At 42.6% G+C, this 23,251-nt stretch overlaps 1 protein-coding gene and 1 long non-coding RNA gene across 2 annotated transcripts; one reads left to right on the top strand and one right to left on the bottom strand.

The window, feature by feature from the left end:
* The first annotated feature begins 10,861 nt into the window (after positions 1-10,861).
* Positions 10,862-22,455, top strand: LOC106993789 (uncharacterized). The gene is made up of 2 exons (XR_001440140.3): positions 10,862-11,054; positions 21,962-22,455. It is a non-coding gene; the product is annotated as an uncharacterized LOC106993789 (long non-coding RNA).
* Positions 12,566-14,130, bottom strand: LOC702037 (argininosuccinate synthase). The gene is given in 2 exon segments (XM_015117901.3): positions 12,566-13,634; positions 13,636-14,130. Coding segments are annotated over 2 exon segments (1,239 nt in total). The 5' UTR covers positions 14,044-14,130; the 3' UTR covers positions 12,566-12,803.
* Positions 22,456-23,251: the final 796 nt, after the last annotated feature.

Genomic DNA, 23,251 nt, shown 5'->3' on the forward strand with positions numbered 1-23,251 from the left:
CTCTGCTATGGATGTCCTAGCCCTGGATTAAGAGGAGATGGGATTGAGAATTTAACGTCCTCGTCCTTTTTGCTTCTGTCAGCCTCTTATGTTTCCTGGGCCCACAGCAAACATTTATGGGCCCAGGGCAAGAATACACAGCGGAACCAGACATGGCCAAATATGTTATATCTACTTGTTTAAAATTTGTAAATCAAGTAGACACCTGACAAATGGCATATCTTGAAAAATGCACCTTTACAATGAACTAGCAGGTCAGGATTGAATTCAGAATTGTCAGAATTGTCAAAGTTTTATGTTACAACATGGTGACATAGGGAGAGCCAGCCCTGGCCCCCACTAAGGTATAACGCTTACCTCCCTACTCCTGAACCCTCTGTCCTGAATCAACCATGAAGGAGAAGGACCCTACGTGAGTGGCATGGATATCCTGGACCACACATTCGAGCTCTGTCTACACCACACAGGCAGCACCACCTTGGTTACTCTATGGCTAGGCGTTTTCACACCAGTGGCGCAGTCCCCTCTCCAAAGGACAGACGTGGGGACAAGGTCTTCAGAGGCTCTGTAAGTGGCCTTACGACATTTTTCCGAGGATAGGAGGAGATTGCTGGATTCCAGGTGCACACATCCATTTGGCCCCATGAATTCCTTGCTCCATTAGGAGAGATGTGGCTTGGGGAGAGGACAGGAACTGTCCTTGCCTGGCTCTAAAAGTGACACTGCTATGTCCTGGTATCCACTTGATTTTCAGATCACACAAAATGCATAGAACGTTCTGTTTCAAATAGCCCTGAAGGCAGGAGCTTATGTGCTGCCATGCAAAATATACTACCGCGCATGTGCTGCCCTGCTGCTTCAGATGGACGGTGCTAGAACAGCGTTTGATCAAGAAAACCCAATTCCTGGCATTCTGTATAGTCAGACATTACCTAGTAAAACTGCTTTTTATTGCCATTATTATTGTTTGACTTTTGCTGGTAGAGTGTTTAAGGTCAAGATTGATTCAATCTTAATTTGTTTTCAGCCACCATGGCTGGCTTGCTTTCTTTTGTCTCATTTTTAAAGCTTTGAACTAGCTTCATCATTGGGTTAATGTAAAATTAACTGCACGGTTTCTGTTTGCTCTGGTAACATGTAGCCTATTGTTTTTAGACACTTTCAGATGTTAATATGTAAAAGTACACTGAGAAACAGTGGTACATTTTAATTCTTCCCAAGTACTCTTAAGTTGTTTTGAACAGAGATCCTTGGGCGGTGTGTCAAGATATTCATTCTTTTCAGCTCTTGGGCAGCTGGTGAGGCCTGGGTTGGTTACAGATCTGTGGCTGGTGGCTGCTGTCTTCCAAAAGCCTCGTGCATTTACCCCAATTACCAACAAAATCTTACTGTTTTCTAAATGTTCAGTGAAGTTAAAGAGGTTAATGAGCTTTGCAAAATAATTTCGCTCTGCATTTATCTGTTAATACATATATTTAAGGCCACTCTAAATTAGTAATATAAACAATATTGATATTTCCTCCAGTTTAGCAGTTTATTTGCTCACCTCAATCTTCCAAAATGCCTTTCCTCCCTCCTCCTCTCAGTTTTTCCTGATTCTACTTATCCTTCAATGACTACCTACTGTATTCAATCATTAAACATGAAGCTCCTGTGTTCTAGGCTCATGCCCACCTTCTTCACGATGCCTTTCTTGACTATGCTGGTTCACCATGGGCTCTCTCACTCCCTCTTTGGAACTCATAGGGTATTTCATTTCCACTATTTATTTGCACTCAGTGCCTTGTAATTTCAGTTCTGTTTTCACATGTATATGCATATTCCCAATAAAGCTGTAAGATCCTTGGGAAAAAAAAAAAAAAACAAAAACCAGTACTTCACATACATATTTCTCACTCCACCTACTAAAGTGTATTTACCATCTATATAAAATCTGTTGACTAATTGATCGTGACTGATAAATATCACTTACTGAGTACAGTGGTTAAGAGCACAGCCTGTTAAGATCAGATGGAACTGGTCTTAATGCTGACAGTGCCACTTGATAACCATGCAGTCTTGGGCTACTGACTCAACTGTTTGTTCTTCTGTAAAACAGAGATCAGAATGGTTTCTCCCTCATGGAATTGTTTGAGAACTAAATGACATCATACCTAAAAGAAATACGTGGAAGAGTTACCACTTGGGGAATGTTTGATGACAATGACAATAATCATAACATCCCAGGCAAGGTGATAAACCCTTTATGCGAAAGTAGTCGCTCCTTACCTGCAGGGCATACGTTCCAAGACCCCCAATGGATGCCTGAAATCATGGACAGTACAAAACCTGATTACAGTTTGAGGTGCAGCAGCAAAACTAGCATGAATTTCTTTTCCCTTCACAATTTTAATGACAGAAGATTTATTGTTACAGTAGAACTTAGCAACTTCAGCCTGCAATTTTTTTCTTACTTTATTGAGAACTTTCACCTTTTCACTGGACTTTATCAGTTTGGTGTATCCAAATTGCCAGCATCACTGCCCTTATTCTTTAGGTCCATTAGTAAGTAAAACAAGGTGACTTGAACACAAGCACGGTGATACCTCAAAAGATTGGTCGATCTGATAACTGAGAGGGCTACTAAGTGATCACTGATGTGGAGCATACAAAGAGTAGATTTGTTGGACAAAGGGATGATTCTCATCTTGGGGCATGAGATTTCATCACAGTACTCAGAATCACAAGCAATTTAAAACCTATGAATTGTTTATTTCTAGAATTTTCTATTCAATATTTTCAGACCTAATGGACCAGAAGTAACTGAAGCCTTGAAAAGTGAAATCACAGGTAATGGGTGGGGAGACTACTGTATTATTGATTTAACTCATTCCTACAAGGTAAGAAGTATTATTATATCTATTTTATGGATAGAAAAACCAATCACGCCTATAATCCCAGCACTTTGAGAGGCCAAGGCAGGCAAATCACCTGAGGTCAGGAGTTCGAGACCAACCTGACCAACATGGCAAAACCCTATCTCTACTAAAAATACAGAATTAGCCGGATGTGATGGCGCATGCCTGTAATCCCAGCTACTCGAGAGGCTGAGGCAGGGGAATTGCTTGAACCCGGGAGGCAGAGGTTGCGGTGAGCCAAGGTTGCACCATTGCACTCAAGCCTGGGTGACAGAGTAAGACTCGGTCTGAAAAAATAAAAATCAGGTAGGTAAGTGTGCAGTCCAAGGTCACAGAACAGGATTTAAACCCAGGCAATCTGACTTCAAAGGCTACTTCTTCAACCAGCGCAGGATGCCAAGAAATTTTAAAAAATAGTATCAGGAGCTAATGTCATTGTTCCCTTCAAGGTGCCCATTGAACAACTATGTCAAGAGAGTACAAGGGTTTATATGTAAAAGAATCCCACCCTAATCCCACATGTCTGAGCATGTGAATGACCTAAAAGAAGGTCATGGCCAGAAGTCAGAATCAATGAGGCTTTTGGCTGAACCTGGAGTGAGGAGGGATAACACGCCCTAGTCCCTGATGCTGAGAGATAAGGGGAAGGAACAGAGCATGCCATTTGGTTCTACACTGTCCAAAACCTGTAGGGAAAGGGGCTGTGGACAGATGATGAAGCAGCTGTTTTCACGAGGGCCTTGGAGGCACAGATGTATAGGCAGCCTGGCTGGAGGCCCAGTGACTGGATGGGACAGGTTGCAGAGTGAGTGTTCTCCCCACTGCAGAGGCCTGGCTATGCTACAGTGCAGGCTGCAAAGGGGGCATCCTAGGCACTAGGCAGAGCACCCTGGGTACAGACACTCAGGTGCCCACTGGGGTCTCAGGCAGGGCTGGTGGTGGAGACCGATGCTAAGGTGGTTTCCTGGCAGAGCAAGAGTGGAAAACCTGGCAAGTCTTGAGCACCTGAAAGATACTTCCTGCGATTGGTACTGAGCCCTGAGTTATGCAGATGAATGCAAGATGGTGAAATCTGGGTGACTGTCTTACTATCTGTCATGCGCTGAATTGTGTCCACCCCCTCAATTCATATGTTGAAGTTCCCATCCAAGTACTAAGCAGGCCTGACCCTACTTAGCTTCTGGGATCAGACGAGATCGGGTGTGTTCAGGATGATATGTCCGGGACATACGTTGAAGTTCCAACTCCCAATACTTCGAAATTTGAAGCTAAAGCGTCAACAAAGATGATTAAGGTAAAATGAGGCCATTATGGTGGAGCCGTGGTCTAATATGACTGGTGTCCTTATAAGAAAAGATCAAGACACCAGGGATGTGTGCACACATAGAAAAAACACAGCGAGAACACAGCCTGCTGCAAGTCAAGGAGAGAAGCCTCAGAAGAAAACAAAACTGCCAACCCCCGATCTTGGATTTCCAGCCTCCAGAACTGTGAGAAAGTTAACTTTTGTGGTTTCAGTCACCCAGATTGTGATCTTTTGTGATGGCAGCCCCAGCAAACCAATATACTATCCTTAAGAAGATCTGTTTCATGTTCTGAGGCTGGTGAGGCCCGGGCATGAAGGCATGGTGAGGGCAACTTGGGCTAACCCCATTTGTAACTCTTACCATATGTATTTGAGCCAGGGAGTATCACTCTTTTGTAGAGCAGGAAATCAAGATTCAGAGAAGGTAAATAACTTGTCCAAGGCCACACAGCTTCTAAGTGATAAAGCCTGGTTTCAAATCCAGGTCTTTGTGACTCCCGAAATCATATTCCCAAATTCTGCCTATTTATTATCTCCCACACTGTCAACAGAGGTGCAATTTACCCACATACTAATCAGTACATGATAACAGGACTGGCACATCTCATATTGCTCTGATAATGCAAAGAAAATTGGTTCTTCGTTTATAAATTGACTACAGTTGACTGTGAGGTAACATAAAATCCAGCAATATGTATTAGCAAAAGAATATTTGCTTTCTTAAAACACTTTTTACTACTCCTAAACAATTGCTGCTTAATGCCACAAGATGATCTTACTAAAATGATGCAGAGTGGAGCTTGAGGAAGGAAATAGATAAATAGGCCCATTCCTGAGTATGTGTGTACTGGGCAAACAAGGGAGAAAAAGGACATGGGGCAAGCGATGAGGGGACGTCGGGATTCCTTTACACTCCTCAAAGTCAGAGACTATGTCCTTAGCACTGTCACATTCCTGACGGTCTCGGAATATATGCTCTTTCTAGGTATACTTGCTGGTTGACCGATGGAACAAATGAACAAGCGAATGAATGAATTCAGTCTTCTAATGAGAAGAAAAAAATTCTTAGGCCTTCAAAGACCTAAATTCATTAAAGCATTTTAGACTTCCTAATTTGCTTTCTGTTCCATTTATCAAGTGAGATGAAGCTTCAGGGGAAGTAAAGAATCAACTGAAGAATTAAACCATAGACAAGCTGGGCAGAAAAGGCATTCTTGCCTGTATATCTGAACAGTATTTGATATGGGTTGGTATTCGTCCCCTCCAAATCTCATGTTGAAATGTAACCCCCAAGGTTGGGAGGTGGGACCTGGTAGGAGATATTTGGATCATGGGGGTGGATCCCTCATAAATAGCTTAATGCTCTCCTATTGGTGATGAGTGAGTTCCTGCTCTGAGTTCACACAAGAGCTGGTTGTTGAAAAGAGTATGGCACTTCTTCTCTCTGTCTCTTGCTCTTTCTCCTTTACCCCCTTCTTCCACGCAACATGCTGGCTTCCCTTTCACCTTTCCACCGTGAGTGTAAGCTTGTTGAGGTCCTCCCCAGGAACAGATGCCAGCACCATGCTTCCTGTACAGCCTACAGAACCATGAGCCAATTAAACTTCTTATCATTATAAATTACCCAATCTCATGTATTCCTTTATAGCAATGCAAGAACAGACTAATATGATGCTAATGAGAATGTGTCTCCTTGTCACACCCTAAGTAATCAGAATAATCAGCTCCACGCCACTGCCTCAGGAGAGTGGAATGTATTTGTTTCAGGCATGTGTTCTTGGCCTGTATATGGTGAACTACAGAGACACCAATGGCTCAGAAGATGGAATACAGCAATAGTAAACATGGGCAGAAGTAATACTAATCTTGTAAGCCAAATGTAATTTCTTCAGGCTGCTGATTTTCAAGAACTGTCTTCAGAGCTTCTCTATTATTTCAATCATGCTAAAACTAATTATCTACTGAAGAAAATGCAACAGAGCCCCTGTCCCCACCTCAACCAAGAAAAGAGGCTAGTAAGGTTATAAACAGGGCAAAACAAAGCAAGATGTCCTAAAAATTTTCAGGACTTTACTTAAGTAAACACTTGAATATGCTTTCCTATAATAAAATGCAACTATTCGTGAACAATCTCCCTAGATTTTGATATAACACTGCAGGAAGAAGGAAAGTGTTTTCTCTCTCTACCTTGGCTTATTATAATTATTTATTAGTGCCGTAGCAATAATACCTTGTTTTTCTTAGATGTTATTTATCAGTTAGTATGAAGAATACAATACTTTTTTTTTTTTTTTTTTTTTTTTTTTTTTTTTGAGACTGAGTCTCACTCTATCGCCCAGGCTGGAGTGCAGTGGTATGATCTTGGCTCGCTGCAAACTTCACCTCCTGGTTCAAGCGATTCTCCTGTCTGAGCCTCCCAAGTAGCTGGGATTACAGGTGTCCGCCACCATGCTCAGCTAATTTTCGTATTTTTAGTAGAGATGGGGTTTCATCATGTTGGTCAGACTGGTCTCGAACTCCTGACCTCAAGTGATCCACTTGCCTCAGCTTCCCAAAGTGCTGGGATTACAGGCATGAGCCACGAGCCCAGCCTATAATGCCTCTGAATGAGTTACTTTGTGTTGCTATCCCCCACTAGTCTTTAGGGACAGAGAGCGTTCTAGTAATTGAATATTTTTAATAAATATTTTTCCATTTTTTTCCCAATAAACTCATCAAGTGATTACTTTTTAACTCCATCTGGGGAATTTTTAAGGGGCTTTCAATTACAATGTATGTTTCTATTTAATTTGCAAATGGAAGATACATCCGTCCTACTATCTGTTACTATTGTAAACACAGCTTTAAGTCTGAACAGTCCAATACTGATTAGAGGTTTTCAGCATTAAGCATTGGTTGTGGTTCTAAAGTTTAACAAATAACACAACACGTAATTCTCTGGCACGTCCAGCCTATTCATGTCATGCAGTTGAAGCCTCGCTCTATTCACGTGACAAGCAAACAGAATGCATGCTATAATCAATTGAGCAGGCTATGATTAACTTTGCACAGAGCCGTCCCCAAACTCCCTACAAACTCCACAGTGGTTCTTAAATAAAAATATGACAAGGCATATTTCTCTAATGAAGAGAAAATTTCCAATTAAGAGCATCTGATGTTTCTTATTTTTTAGGTGATTATAAATCAAATTAGCACAGGGCCTGTTCACAGCTGTCCTATATTATTTTCCCTTGCTTCTCCTACACAAAGAAAGCATTTGTGAGGTGCTGTCCTCTATTTATTTACTTATTTATTTACTTATTTACTATTTACTTATTTATTTAGAGACGGAGTCTCACTCTTGTTGCCCAGGCTGGAGTTCAGTGGTACGATCTCGGCTCACTGCAATCTCTGCTTCCGCCTCCCTGGTTCAAGCGATTCTTCTGCCTCAGCCTCCTGAGTAGCTGGGATTATAGGCGCTCTCCACAACCAGCTAATTTTCGTCTTTTTTTTTTTTAGTAGAGATGGGGTTTCGCCATGTTGGCTAGGCTGGTCTCGAACTCCTGACCTCAAATGATCTGCCCACCTCAGCCTCCCAAAGTCTGGGGATTACAGGCGTAAGCCACCGCACCTGGCCAAGGTGCTGTCCTTTATAATGTGGTTGGGGTCATTAAATTAATTAATTGAGTAATAATGCAGAAAGCCCATTCCCATCATCTTAAATGCAGCACTATCCACCCATATTTGCAAAATAAGTGGATATCACAGTGATTTCCATGTTTCTTGAGTGGCTGCAGGTAGTTCTAGGAGAAGAAGAAAAACAAGAATTTGGATTTTTTTTTTTCTTCCATGCTATGAATAACAATCAGCACAGAAAAAAATTCCTTTGGGATTCTTGGGGAACACTCTTCATGAGGACAGGATCCTCAGGTTCTTGGAATATAATTTTATCATTTACTTTTTGTTGAAAGAAAGACCGAACTTGACTGTCCTGCATTCCTGAACATTAATAATATACTCGAAGGCACATTGCAGAGTTGGATCTGGTAACAGCTCTATTAGATGGAACTAACAGCGCTGAAGTCAGGGCATCTTCACAAGCAAGTTCACTTTCTGTCTTCACTGATAGTAGACGTTCAAGTTGCAAATAGTTGGGATTGAGCAGCATTTCAGCTGCCTTCCTCTGACAGGCATTATCAACTCTCTGGTGCCCCTATATACCCAAAGGTCTAAGTGAGTCAATAATATTCAAAGCACTTCTACTCCGGTGAAAACACAACCATTCCGTGTGACTCCAACTCCAAACCACTTCATTCTAATGTTAGTGTTTTCATTATCAGCCCAAACAACATGCTGATGGTTATCGTTGGGCTAAAATGCTTCCTTCCCTGGGAAAACTTTATCAGACAAGTTAATAAGGTGATTAAGTATGAAGCAGATTGCTGCTCAAGGAGAACCTACCCAGGAGAGCCACTCCTACCCTCCAAAAAGAAATGGGAAGTTCATATGTTAGGGTATCACCAGATTAATTGAATTCCAAAACCTTAAATAATTTCCGGTGGTGTAGATGCTGTGCACTGTGCCCCCCGATCTCTTTTTCAAGACTGAAGGATTTATTCCTCCAGATGTTTTTGGGAAGAATGCCAGCGGACAGTCTTCAGAGCTCCCCCAGCAAAGTCATACCCCTTCCTGGGGCAGTCAGCGTCCCATGATTGGTCCATGTGGAGTTGAAAGCTCTAGAAGTCTCTTCCTGACTCAGAACAACTCTGAAAGGTTGAGCCAGCTTCAGGGCTCCCTGAAGATTGACTTCAGGCCTGGATTTAGACAGTCTCAGGCACTACTTCTTTTCCTACCCAGTCCTGGCTTCTTCCCTCCCACAGGTTTTGATCCTGGGAACACTCTCTAATATACTATTTGCATACTAATCTCCATGCTAGAGTTTATTTCCCTGGGAACCCAACCTAAATATCTGGCTTCTCCTTTTCCTTGGGTTATACATACCTATACTTAGCTTTCTTGACATTGGAATTAGCCAGTGGAGAATGTGTTGATCATCTATACGTGTTTTTTTCTTATGTAATTTCTGAGGGCATAGATCTTGCCTACTTTGTTGTCTGTACCCTATGTAACATCTAGTGCCGTTAGAATTTAATACATGTTAACTGAATGGAAAAAGTTCCAAGGTAGGGTGCGGTGATGGGAGTAGAGAAAGCACATGTTTTTCCCATTAAGTGGTAAATGTCTAATTTTGGGTTAACTGGTAACTTCAGAGAACTGTGAGTGAGTTACGTTCACGGAGGCCTAGCATTTTGCATGGGCAAAATGCACAAAATCCACATTAAGCAAAGCAAAATACATGCATTTTGTTTTCCTTTGGGTATGTTTGGGCTTTGGGAAGCAGATTTCTTGCAAATCAGTAAAGTAAAAGAGTTTGTTAATTTTGAGGTTCCTTATTTGAAGACATTTTTGAAAAATATTTTACTATTATCTGTTTTTCACTTCCTGTGTAGATTTTTATTTGTTTGCCTTTTTGGTTCCTGTTTAACCAACCCAAAGTTAGAAGTGGCTGAGAAAACTCTTGCTAGCAAGTAATGTTATTGCCAAATAAATAGACTTAGGGATAATGTCAGCCCTAGTTAATTGGGGTCACCCTGCCTCTTAAGATCTAGAGGAGATAGGCTCAACCCCCCATACCAAGACTTGTGGAAGTCCAACTCATTCTTCAACAATTCTATGCATTGCCAGAGGGCTTACATTTCCATGTTCAGTTCTGGCTCCAAGCTCCTATTTTGCTGAATTTGTTGAGTTTAGAGATAATCTTTTCATTGCCTCTTGTGTTCCTTATTCTCTATCACCTCAATACAATGTTGATCCTGGCCGGCCAGCCAGCCTGCCTTCCTCTCCTGCTCATCCCTCTTCTTCTCCCCCATCCTCTCTCCTCTCTTCTCTCTCTCTCTCTCTCTCTCTTTCACATACACACACACACACATACACACACACACTCACACAGGCATTTTTATATGTAGTCAGCTTTGCTGGAGTTTGGGAAAGGTGAAAGTAGTTTGCATAAAATGTAAATAACATGAATACAATATTCATCATCCTTGTCCTTGTTCTTAAAAAACGAATCTTTCGTTCCTTTTCTGCCACAATTCGGGCTCCAGCCTCCCTCTCTTCCTTTTCCCCTCCTTTCTATGCCCACTCTCTTTTAAGAGAAGAAAAAATTCCTGTCATTCTCTTAGAGGGGACAACTTAGCCCTCGCAGAAACTTACTAGGTCATTTTGACTGCAAGTGACAGAAAACAAAGTTCAAGCTGCTTGTGCTTGACACAAGAGAATCTACGGAGTCTTGTAACTTAAAGTCCAAGGGTGGATCTTGTTTCAGGCGTGGGTACATAAGGGAGCTCGGCCGGGCGTGTCAGCAGATCTGATTTCTGTCTCAGAGTGTTGGCTCCACCCTTCCTGATTCTGGCTCGCTGTCTTAGCGAACCTCTTCTTGCTTTACATTGGGCCTACCCCTAGGCCTATCAGTGTGGGCTGGGAATGCAGCACGCTCATTGGCTTAGGCCTCGTTCCCATCATCCAACCCTGGCACCAGGAAGATGGGATTAGTGTGACTCAAACACGTGGAAAGGAGTGTTTCCTCCGAGGAAAACCAGCTAAAGTACTACAGAAAGAGGAAATGCTGCAGAGACAGGCGGAAACAGTGCTGGCCAGCTCACGCCTGACCCACCCTCTTTGTAAGCACAGGGTCTGCCTCTGAGGAGCTAAGGACTTCCTGAAATTTAAACATTAGTGCTTTTATTTGCTTGTCCTGGTAAGACCGTAGGCAAAGACCATCCTCATACCCACTGACAGTTTAGAGTGGGAAAGTTAATTTTTGTAGATATTCTAAAATGCCCTGCAGGTACCAGAAATGTTCTATATCTTGACGGTAGGGGTTACACGGGGTATACATATGTTAAAATTCATCAAGCTGTACAGTTAAGGTTTCTGTGCTTTACTGCATATGTAGTTTAGTGTATAAGCTGTACCTCAGTTAATTTTATTTTGTAATTTCCTGCAAGATTAGCAGCAAACGTGCCTGTGATTTCGAGTGCAATACTCAAGCCCATGGTCTTTGGTTTGCCTTTATAGTAAGCCTTATTCGGCCAGAAGCCAAGAAATAGCCCAGTTGAGGTCACCAGGGTAGAAAACCCATGTGGGTTTGGGGTTAAGTCCTATTTTGTATTAATATGGGTATATTTGCCTGAAGTGTTTTCTGGAACATATATTTAATGTGTCTCCCTCAGAAATTGAGTATATCGACACAGGAAACATTTAGAGACTGGGGATAGCCTGAGAGTCAATGTCTATAATTAAGGCTTCTAAACATTCCCCTAAATTATTCAGGTGAACATTACAGTAGTCCTTTCTTATCTGGGGGGATACCTTCCAAGCCCACCATTAGATGCCTGAAATCAGATTTTACCAAACCCTGTACATACTATGTTTTTCCTATACATACATAACAATTATAAAGTTTAATATATAAATTAGGCACAGTAAGAGATTAACAACAATAACTCATAGTAAAATTTAAACATTGCAACAACATACTGTAATAAAAGCTATGTAAGGCTGGCACGGTGGCTTATGGCTGTGAATCCCAACACTTTGGGAGGCAGAGGCGGGAGGATCCCTTGAGCCCAGGAGCCTGGGCAATTTGGCAAAAGTCCATCTCTACAAAAAATAAAACACTTAGCCAGTCATGGTGGCGCATGCCTGTGGTCCTAGTTACTCAGGGGCTGAGGCAGAAGGATTGCTTAAACCCAGGGGGTTGAGACTGCAGTGAACCATGTTTGTGCCACTGCACTCCACCGCGGGCAACAGAGCAAGACCATGTCTCAAAAAGAAAAAAAAAAAAAAAATTATACAAATGTCTCTCTCTTTCTTTCAGAATATCTTATTGTACTGTACTCATCTGTTTTCGGACCACAGTTGGCCTCAGTTAATGTGAAACTATTGTATTCAAGGCAGAAAGATAGTTTGCCTTCTACCATAAAATGGTGCTATTCAAAGTCCTCATTCCTCAGTGAAACATCACATTTGACAGTCCTTTAGAGCAGATTATAATGGATTTAGAATTGGAAGATCCACATTCAAGTCCTGGCCTTGTCCTTTACTGGCTGTGTGGCTTTGAGCAAGTCACTTAATTGTGCCTGAGCTTCAGTTCCACATCTATAAAATGATGATGTGGTAGGTTCCTGTCTTTCAGGGCTGCTCTGCAATATGGAGATGACACATGTAAAGATCTTTTGTGAAATGGTAAAGTCTCATTATTATCCTGATCCCCCCTGCCCATTGCCTTTGAGAGCATTAATCACATATATATATATTTTTTAATCTTTTAATTGTCATTTTATAGCTCCCCACCGCAGCTGCCCCCCACCCTTCCCTTCGGTGACAACACAAAGTCTGCAGGCTTCAGGGGGACCAGGGAACAAAGCTGGGGCCTGGCAGCCCCACTATGCTGCCAGCCAGGGAGAACAAGTCACAATTACAAATTATCACAACAATTAGTGCCTGTACTTGGGGGATCTGCAAATTGAGGAGGCCCCAGCTCCTCATTGTATAGGGGTCTATTTGGCAGTGACCTTGCTCTGGAGACGATGATATTCCTTCAGCCTGAGGGAATTGATGTTGATGAACCCGGTGGCATCAATCGGCTCATAATCACCCTGCACGTTCATGCTCACCAGTTCCTCGTTGTAGAGAGACAGTGGGGACTCCCGGCTGAGGATGTACACCTGGCCCTTGAGGACGGACACCTGCACTTTCCCTTCCACTCGCTCCTGGGACTTGGCAATGCAGTGGCGGACAAATTCACACTCAGGGCTGTGCCAGAAACCGGTATACACCAGCTCAGCAAATTTCAAGCCCAGGCCTTGTTTGATTTTGCGCACTTCTCGGTCCATGGTGAAGGCCTTGATGTCTAAATGAGCGTGGTAAAGGATGGTGCCTGCTGGGGTCTCGTAGATACCTCGGGACTTCATTCCAATGAAGCGGTTCTCCACGATGTCAATACGGCCCACACCATGCTTGCCCGCGACTTCGTTCAGGTACATGAAGAGCTCCAAGGAGGTCTGGTGAGTGGTGCCATCCTTGACGTTGGTCACCTTCACGGGGACCCCTTTTTTGAACTCGATCTCGAGAATGTCAGGGGTGTTGGGGGCTTTGGCCGGGTCCTGGGTCTTCGTGTAGAGACCTGGAGGCGCTTGGTTCTTGGGGTTCTCCAGGATTCCAGCCTCGTAGCTGATATGCATGAGGTTCTCGTCCATACTCCATGGGCTCTTGGGGGTGACCGGGATGGGAATCCCGTGTTGCTTTGCGTATTCCATCAGGTCATTGCAGCCCTTGAACCGGTTGTAGAATTCGGGCATCCTCCAGGGAGCAATGACCTTTATCTGGGGGGGCCAGCGAGTAGCAGGTGAGCTCAAACCGGTCCTGATCATTCCCCTTTCCCGTGGCGCCATGGGACACATACTTGGCCCCCTCCCGCTGGGCGATTTCCACTTGTTTGCAGGCGATGCAAGGCCTGGCTAGAGAGGTGCCCAGGAGGTAGCCGTCCTCGTACAGTGCGCTGGACTGGATGGCCGGGCAGATGAACTCCTGCACAAACTCCCTGCTGACATCCTCAATGAACACCTTTTTGGCCCCAAGCTTCAGTGCCTTCTTCCTGGCTTCCTCGAAGTCTTCCTTCTGGCCAATGTTGGCCAGATAGGCAATGACATCGTAGCCTTGTTCCTTCAGCCACACGAGGATGCACGAGGTGTCCAGGCCGCCACTGTAGGCCAGAACCACGGAGCCTTTGCTGGACATAGTGTCTGGGATTGGAGGCGTGAGTTCCTGGCGTCTGGAATCTGTCTTCACGGTGCAGTGAACCACTTGGGCTCGGGCAGCGGTGGCAGGCGGCAGAGCAGGGCCTAATCACATATTTTTAGTGCCTCTTTTGCATTTATCTTCTTAGGCAATCTCCTGAATGGATTTTTCACTCCATGATTACCTCTAAGGTTTAGTGATTCCCAGGAGTTTGTCCAGCAGCATCTTGCATGTTGCCAATACATCAGAACACCTTGCCTGAATTTCATCTTTCATCATTGTTTAGATGCTATCTTCATGTAACTTCATCTTGTCTCTCTGGATCTTTTGCAGTTCAATCTCCTAATTCGCCCTGCTTACCATATTCCCCTTTGGAATCTCATTATCAGCTGTTGCCAACCTCAGCAAAGGCAAAATTTCTTGATGTCTCTTCATCATCCTAAAAATAATTCATCATCCTAAAAATAATTTTAGGTTTATGTTTTAGATTCATGTACCTCCCCTTAACTAGAATGTAAAAATAATTTTAGGTTTGGTTAAACCAAGTAGTTGGGATTACAGGCATGTGCCATGACGCCTGGCTAATTTTTGTATTTTCAGTAGAGATGGAGTTTCCCCATGTTGGCCAGGCTGGTCTCAAGTGATCCATCTGCCTTGGCCTCCCAAGGTGCAGGAATTACAATTAATAGAAATTGTTCAAATATTTGAGAAATTAACTTTAACCTGGTATATGCTCTCTACATAAACCTAAAAATAATTTTAGGTTTGGTTAAACCTAATAATTTTTAACCAAACCTAAAATTATTTTTAGGTTTATGTAGAGAGCATATACCAGGTGAAAGTCACTATTTTAGGCACATTACTTGCATTTCTTATCTAATTTAATCTTCATCAGCATTCCATTAGTTAACTATTGTTTTCTTTCTTCTACACATGTTGAATCAGGTTAACTTGTCCAAGATCACAGCAGGTAAAATGGAAGAGCCATACTGGAATAAAAATGCATTTAAATCCAAGCTGGGCATGGTGTAATTCCTGCACTTTGGGAGGCCAAGGCAAATGGATCACCTGAGACCAGCCTGGTCAACATGGGGAAACCCCATCTCTACTAAAAATACAAAAATTAGCCAGGTGTCACGGCGCATGCCTGTAATCCCAGCTACTTGGGAAGCTGAGGCAGGAGAATCGCTTGAACCCAGGAGAGGGAGGCTGCAGTGAGCCGAGATTGTGCCACTGCACTCCAGCCTAAGGGACAGGGTGAGACTCCATCAAAAAAAAAAAAAAAAAAAAAAAAAAAAAAAAAAAAAAAATCCAAAGCCTGGGCTTTTTCCATGAGATATTCTTCCGTGGCACTTCATTTTATAGAGTTTGGGTGAATCTCCAACCACGTAAAGATAAAGTTCTAAGCCTTGTTAGTTGAATATTGATTTGTTAGCCACATAGCTTGTGTTCAGGATTCATGTACCTCCCCTTAACTAGAATGTAAATTAGGGAGAAAGAGGGGTTGAACACATGGCTCAGGCCTGTAAGCCCAGCGCTTTGGGTTGAGGTAGGAGGATTGCTTGAGTTTAGGAGTTCGAGATCAGCCTGGGCGACATAGATAGACTCTGTCTCTACAAAACAAACAAACAAACAAACAAAAACAGCCAGATGTGGTGGTGCACACCTGTGATCTCAGCTACCTGAGCCCAGGAGGTCAAGGCTATGGTGAACCATGATAGTGCCACTGCACTTCAACCTGGGCAACAGAGCAAGACCCTGTCTCTAGTGAATAAATAAAAATAAAATAATTAGGAAGAAAGGAATGAAGGAGGAAATGAAGGAAGGAGCAAAGGAAGGAAAATGGTCACTTTTCTGTTTCCATTGAGGATTGTTGAAGAATAATAATACCAGTCTTACATTGCTTCAGTAAGAAGCTCCATTGCTTTTTAGGAAGGTACCCCAGAAAATGGGTTACTCAATATAGGGATGGACCACCAAGGAATTAATAGAATTAATCTTAATGAAAATTATGAAGTTAATAGTCTACCGAAGACAAATAATTGCCACCTTTTAGGACAATAGGAATCTGGACTCAAAAATCTTTTGGGAAACTATAATTTTATAATATAATTACTTATTTTAATATTAATTTAAATGTAGGCAAGTTGGAAACTATGAGAAAGCCATCTAAGTATGTCCTCACAGGAACACATCTGTTTTATAAATCTGCAAACTCAAAGGACTAAAATGGCACAGTCATCAGCATGTTAACATGACTAAAATTATTGACATGTTGAGAGACATACAGGTGCTGATGTGTTAAATTAGCATATTGCTAGAAAAATATATGATTAAAAGTGGATGTCAGAACTTTCCATCTTTATTCCTTTGGGAAAGCAGACATTGTTATTCACTCTCAAGTCAAAGATGACCCTGATCCTAGACTCAGAGGCACCGCGGGAGTTTGCTGGATCAGGCAGTGACTCATATTTACCGTCCAAACTCTTCCCTGGTCTGAGCAACTCCCTGCATCAGCTTTCATGACCCTGCTGTTGAATCATGGCAGCCAACAAGCAACCACCACATTTCTGGGACCTTTTTTTAGCCCCTCTCACCTGTGGCTCCCCAGATCCATCACCTACGATTTACAAAATAGAACACACAAAGATCAAAGGTCAGCTTTGAAATATGAAAGCATTGTGTCCAAATGTTAAAAATAAAGTCAGCCACAAATCATGTTGGAAAGAAGTAGAATGTCATAAACACAAGAGATTACAAATCATAGTTCACAGCCTGGAGCTCCACAACCCTAGTAGAATTAACTTAAAAACAGCAACAACAACAAAGGTGATGACCACAAACAACACAGGTCAGAGATCTGAGGTTTGGCAGAAAAAAGCCAGATGTGTTCAGAGTTCAGTGGAAAAGGTCACAAGCCTAGACAGACTAGGTATCATAAGAATGTTTATTTTTTTTTATATTGGTAAACACTATATTTGTAACAGACTTTTTGCTTGTTTGGTTATTGAAGGTCATGCTAGGACGTGAGAGAATGAGCTATTTGGAGGACCCTAAAAATAAAATTCTACATGCTTAATTCAAGACATTCCTACCATGTTAGAGATAAAATACTGGAAATCTTAAAGAAGACGAGAATAAACTTGCATCAGGTTCTTCTGCTATCGCTTTGCAAAGCTGAAATATCATTCAGAATTCTTTCAGTATATGATAGCACATCACTGGCACCAAAAAGAAGACCGATTTAAGTTAGATTTAAGTTATAACCACCAATCTAAATGCCAGCTTTCTTGGTCAACTGCAAAGCTAATAATGATTTAAAATATACTAATAACTATGTATCTTATTTTCTTGCAATAAAACGTAATTACAAAAAGTTAATGTTTATGAATCACACTGAGGTTCTCGGATGAGGTGATAAGCAAGTAAATAAATATTACATAAATAAATAATTACCTGAGCAATTAATGCCCCTCAAATTGTGGATTGTAAATTTGAGAATACTAATTGCTTTATGAGATGTTGGCTCACAGATAACACGGGAAGTAGTGCTGTGTAAAATGAAATCAACTCCCCTCTAACTTGACTTTGAAACCAAGTGAAAGAGAAAGAAGAAAATTGTTAATGTCTACCTATTTTTTGTTTTCACATATGATTGGGGACATTCTGAACACACAATGCCAATTCAATATGGTTGATTTAAGAACATGGAAAATTAGGCCGGGCGCGGTGGCTCAAGCCTGTAATCCCAGCAGTTTGGGAGGCCGAGACGGGCGGATCACAAGGTCAGGAGATCGAGACCATCCTGGCTAACATGGTGAAACCCCGTCTCTACTAAAAATACAAAAAACTAGCCGGGCGAGGTGGCGGGCGCCTGCAGTCCCAGCTACTCGGGAGGCTGAGGCAGGAGAATGGCGTAAACCCGGGAGGCGGAGCTTGCAGTGAGCTGAGATCCGGCCACTGCACTCCAGCCTGGGCGACAGAGCAAGACTCCGTCTCAAAAAAAAAAAAAAAAAAAAAAAAGAACATGGAAAATTAAATGGTATGATCTTTTTCCTTTACATGTTCATATGCAGCCAATACATGAAAATAACTTTTAAATAGATTTAAAGTGTCTGATAGCCATTATAGGAAGAAAGAAATATATGTGGAAGTAATTTGTTCTTTGAATCATATTCAGATAAGATACAAATATTAAATACTACAAATATCCAAAAATGATATAGATATAAGCTGATTTTTGCAATTTTCTTTTTTTAGGTATAACATTTTAATCCTTTATAAATAGGAAGAAATATGGGAAAACAATGAAGAGCAGAAAATCACATTTCTAGTTGTCTTTTTAAACCATAGCTTTGAAAGGTCAAGATTCCAGATCATTTTGAAAGCTCAGAGAAGGCAAGAATCCAGTTCGCTATACAATAGAAAGCACTGAAGAATGTCATAGGCTTACTTTTTCTCCATTCAACATTTCTCTAGATACTCACCCATAACAATTAGGAGCAGATAAAAAAATTCTTTTCTAACTTGACTTCCTAATATCTTTTTTTTTTTTTTTTTTTTTTAGATGGAGTTTCTTTCTTGTTGCCCAGGCTGGAGTGCAGTGGTGCCATCTTGGCTCACTGCAACCTCCGCCTCCCAGGTTCAAGTGATTTTCCTGTCTCAGCCTCCTGAGTAGCTGGGATTACAGGCATGCACCGCCACACCCAGCTAATTTTGTATTTTTAGTAGAAATGGGGTTTCCCCATGTTGGTTAGGCTGGTCTCGAACTCCTGACCTCAAGTGATCTGCCTGCCTTGGCCTCCCAAAGTGCTGGGACTACATGGCCTCCCAAAGTGCTGGGACTACAGGCGTAGGCCACCATGCCCCACTGGTAAAATATCTTAAATTACACTAGAATCAAAAGGTTATCCTTGTAGTCCGTCACAAAAACAACTCTGAATTTTATTAAGAGCCAAATGAGCTATGAATCTGAGTGCAGACCAAACACTAAGAAATTTGGTTCATTTGAGTGGCTTCTTTATACACACCTGCATTTTCTAAATTTTCTATAATGGACTTTTACAATCAGAGGAAAAAACAAAACAAAACAAACATTACATAAAGAAGTTTAGTTCAGATCTCAAACTTGCTCAGGGCCAATAGAAATGAGAGGATAAGGTGGGCGCAGTGGCTCACGCCTGTAATCCCAGCACTATGGAAGGCTGAGTGGATGGATCACTTGACGCCAGGAGTTCAAGACCAGCCTGGCCAACATGGTGAAACCTCATCTCTACTAAAATACAAAAATAAATGAATAAAATAAATAATTAATTAAAAAGCCAGGTGTGGTGGTGCATGCCTGTAATCCCAGCTACTTGGGAGGCTGAGGCGCAAGAATCCCTTGAACCCGGGAGGCAGAGGTTGCTGTGAGCTGAGATCGTACTACTGTACTCCAGACTGGGTGACTGAGTGAGACTCTGTCTCAAAAAAGAAATGAGAGAATAGACTAGAGTTCATAGCGTAAGTTTTTGCAGAAGCACCACTGCGTGAGTCTGTATATGGCTTTAAGAACTGTTTCTTATGTTTTATAGCAAACATTGTGGATGATGTAAATGAACACTATTACTTCTTCCCATTTTATTTGTGAACACTGAAGGATGTGTGCACTTACATAGTTTTCTTCTGCATGGTGGTTAAAAAATAAATTCTCCATCAGTTTCACAAACAATGTGAAAGTTGTTTTACATAAATCTGAAGCTGAGTTTGCTCTGGACAGTGTTAAGCCATCTGAGAATTCTGCTAGGGGGAGATGTTCAGTACTATTAAAGTGAGCAAGGACGAACTTCTCAACTGAACATTGTTATTTTAGGGAGTTTAAAGAGAAGCAACACAGGCTCATAAGAATTAGAAGAGACTAAAGCCACAGAATGCAGTAGGCTCTCAGTTTAGTAGCAGTTCTCATTCGTGCAAGCTCTGTGACTCTGAAACATTCACTTAACCTCTCTAAGACTCTGTTTTCATTTATAAAATAATGATGATAACAACAGTACCTATCCAGAAGATAACTGAAAAGATTAAACTAGATAAGTTGCTTAGGATATCTATTAGCACATGCAAAGTGCTCCAACAAATATTTACTCTTATAAAAACCTGTACTGTCTTCTCTGCTGACTTGACGGTGGTGTTACATGAAGAGCAGAGTCTGAACGTTGTTTTTAATTTTTATTTATTTATTTATTTTTGAGACAGAGTTTTCACTCTTGATGCCCAGACTGGAGTGCAATGGCATGATCTTGGCTCACTGCAACCTCTGCCTCCCAGGTTCAAGTGATTCTCCTGCCTCAGCCTCCCAAGTAGTTGGGATTACAGGCATGCGCTACCACGCTGGCTAATTTTGTATTTTTAGTAGAGATGGTGTTCCACCATGTTGGTCAGGCTGGTCTCAAACTCCTGACCTCAGGTGATCCACCCGCCTCGGCCTCCCAGAGTGCTGGGATTATAGGCATGAGCCACTCCCCGGCCTGAATGTTTTAAAATATCTTTACTATGTGGTATAGTAGGTTGGACATATCAGGTGCCCTTACTTCTGTGCTAAGAGTATTATTTAGGATTAGAACCTTCAACCAGGTCCTAAAATGATGTCACCTAATTAGTTACTCATCCTAGGTGTGGCAAGTAGAACTTCCTAGTACAAATTGGAGAGAGCCTATGTTTGTGTTTAAGACACCTGTCTTAGTCTGTTCGGGCTGTTGTAACAAAATACACACACTGGGTAGCTTATCAACAACAGAAACTTATTTCTCACAGTTATAGAGGCTGGAAAGGCCCAACTCAAGGAGCTGGCAGATTCAGTGTCTGGTGAGGGCCCTGCTTCCTGGCTTCTGGATGGCGCTTCTTGCTGTGTCCCCATAGGACGGAAGGGGCAAGGCAGCTCTCGGGAGCCTCCGTTATAAGGACACTAACCCCATTCATGAAGGATCTGCCCTCATGATTTAATCACCCCCCAAAGGGCCCACCTTCAGTTACTATCATGTGGGTGATTAGTTTCAACCTACGAATATTGGGGGACACAAACATTCAGACCATAGCAGTGCTAGATGGTGTTTCTACAGGAAAAATAGTGCTCCACTGGAGCATAAAAATCTATTTACAGGCCGGGCACGGTGGCTCACGCCTGTCATCCCAGCACTTTGGGAGGCCAAGGAGGGCAGATCATGAGGTCAGGAGTTTGAGACCAGCCTGGCCAGCATGGTGAAACCCCGTCTCTACTAAAAATACAAAAAGTTAGCTGGGCACAGTGGCGTGTGCCTGTAGTCCCAGCTCTTCAGGAGGCTGAGGCAGGGGAATCGCTTGAACCCAGGAGGCAGACATTCCAGCCTGGGCGAAAAAGCGAGACTCTGTTTAAAAAAAAAAAAGAAAAAAAAAGATGTATAATATTAATAATAAATAGTTCCTGAATGTTCACTTGGAGTCAAAGAACTGCTAACAACTAGGCCCACATTCTCACTGAATTCTCTCTACCACCTTATGCAGCAGATAATGTTTTAATCGTGGGAGAAAATGGGCTCAGAGAGGTGAAATAACTTGCTCACTGTTATATAACAAGTAGATGGTGGACTGGGCACTTCAGTGCCTCATCACTCCTTTGCAAGGGTTCTGAGCTGTGATTTTTGTGTGGTAAAGATGAGAGGCAGACAGCTGTTTATAGAACTGGAAAATACTTCTATCCTTCCTTGCTACCTGCACCCATCCCCCTTTCATCCACATTGTAGTTTTTGCCAAGTCAGTCAGTTAGGAGGGAAATATCCATTTAATTGGGGGAAGAGGGAGTATTAGCCTCATCCTTTTTCCTAAGTGGTGGGGGAAAAACCTCCACCAAGATGGAGAAGAACAAGAAGGAACAATTCAACCAGCAATTTTGTTCACTCAAGGGCAGAACAACCACGGTTACCCTAGAAGCAAATCCAGAGCTGCGGGACACTGGAGGACAAAACCAATCCTCAAGGGAAGCCAAGGAGAAGTCGTGCCTTCAAAAGGTGTCTGCCTTTTTTTTTTTTTTTTTTCTTTTTCTTTTTCACCCTCTCTCCTCTAACCTGTTTGTAACTGGGAAATGAAATAGTTTTGGTTTGCAAGCTGTCGCCAGGGAGTGGAGCAAGACTTTGTAATAAACAAGAGCAACTGCCAGAGCCCCCAGCAAGCCTCTCCAAGGCCAGACTGCCAAGAAAAGCTGGCCGTGTGACAGCAGAGTTCATTCGCGTGGCCGGTGGTCACTGAGGAGCGACCATGGGGAGGATGGCCAGGTGGGGCACCCCCCAGGCTCACCTTGGGGAAGAGTACAGCCTGCTATTAGTGAGCTGTGTGGGCTGTTAAAATTCCCCCAGGCTGAGTGTTTCAGGAAGCACCATAAATAAATAAAATTGTCTGTGCGTGCGCGCGCGTGTGTGTGTGTGTGTGTGTGTGTGTGTGTGTGCAATTCTCTAGAGGAAACATCTAGAGCTTTCACCAAATTCCCAAGAGCCCTCGACCCTTACAGCAGAAACCAAACTCAGAATTAGCACATGCTTGGGTCTTCTGGAAAAGAACACCAAGCTCACCACTTTTATTTCTGGAGCAACTGAGCCTAGGCTGTCAGCCCACTCTCCTCTTACAAAACCCGTAGGCACTTAAGAGACCACAGGGGGAAAAAAAAGAACTCAACTCTTTTTCTAATCTAAACCTAATCCTTCTTAAACCTTGCCTGACCCAGGTTACCAGGAATCCTGCCAGTGCCAAATGATATGATGTTTATTCAGCTCATGTCTTAGCCCGCTGCTCCTGAGCCACAGAAATCAAAGAGGAACGTTCAGCCACCACCTGCTGATGAATGTGTAAACAAAGGGGTAGTCAAGACTGAGGAGGACCAGCTTTTGAGGACAATCCCTACGTGTTGCTCCAGCTCAAATAAGGGCACGGCTCCTAAGGAACAGGCTTGAGACATGCACAAGTGCTGTGCCAAGTAGTTCGGGAGCCTGGTACAGCTGTTCCCAATGTGCCCTTTGCCTCCTGTTGCCTCTTCAAACCACAATAGGGTGTGGATGACACAGTGCCCCTGCTTCCAGAAGAAACTGGGAAAGTTACAACTCATTAACCAGTTAGGTTAGTGTTGGAACAGTGCTTGCCGCATTATTCTGAGAAGTCTCAGATCTGTGAGGGTGACATGGAGCTCAGAACACATGGCCTGACCCCA

Source organism: Macaca mulatta, chromosome 15 (genome assembly GCF_049350105.2).
Source record: "Macaca mulatta isolate MMU2019108-1 chromosome 15, T2T-MMU8v2.0, whole genome shotgun sequence".
NCBI classification, from domain to species: Eukaryota; Metazoa; Chordata; class Mammalia; order Primates; family Cercopithecidae; genus Macaca; species Macaca mulatta.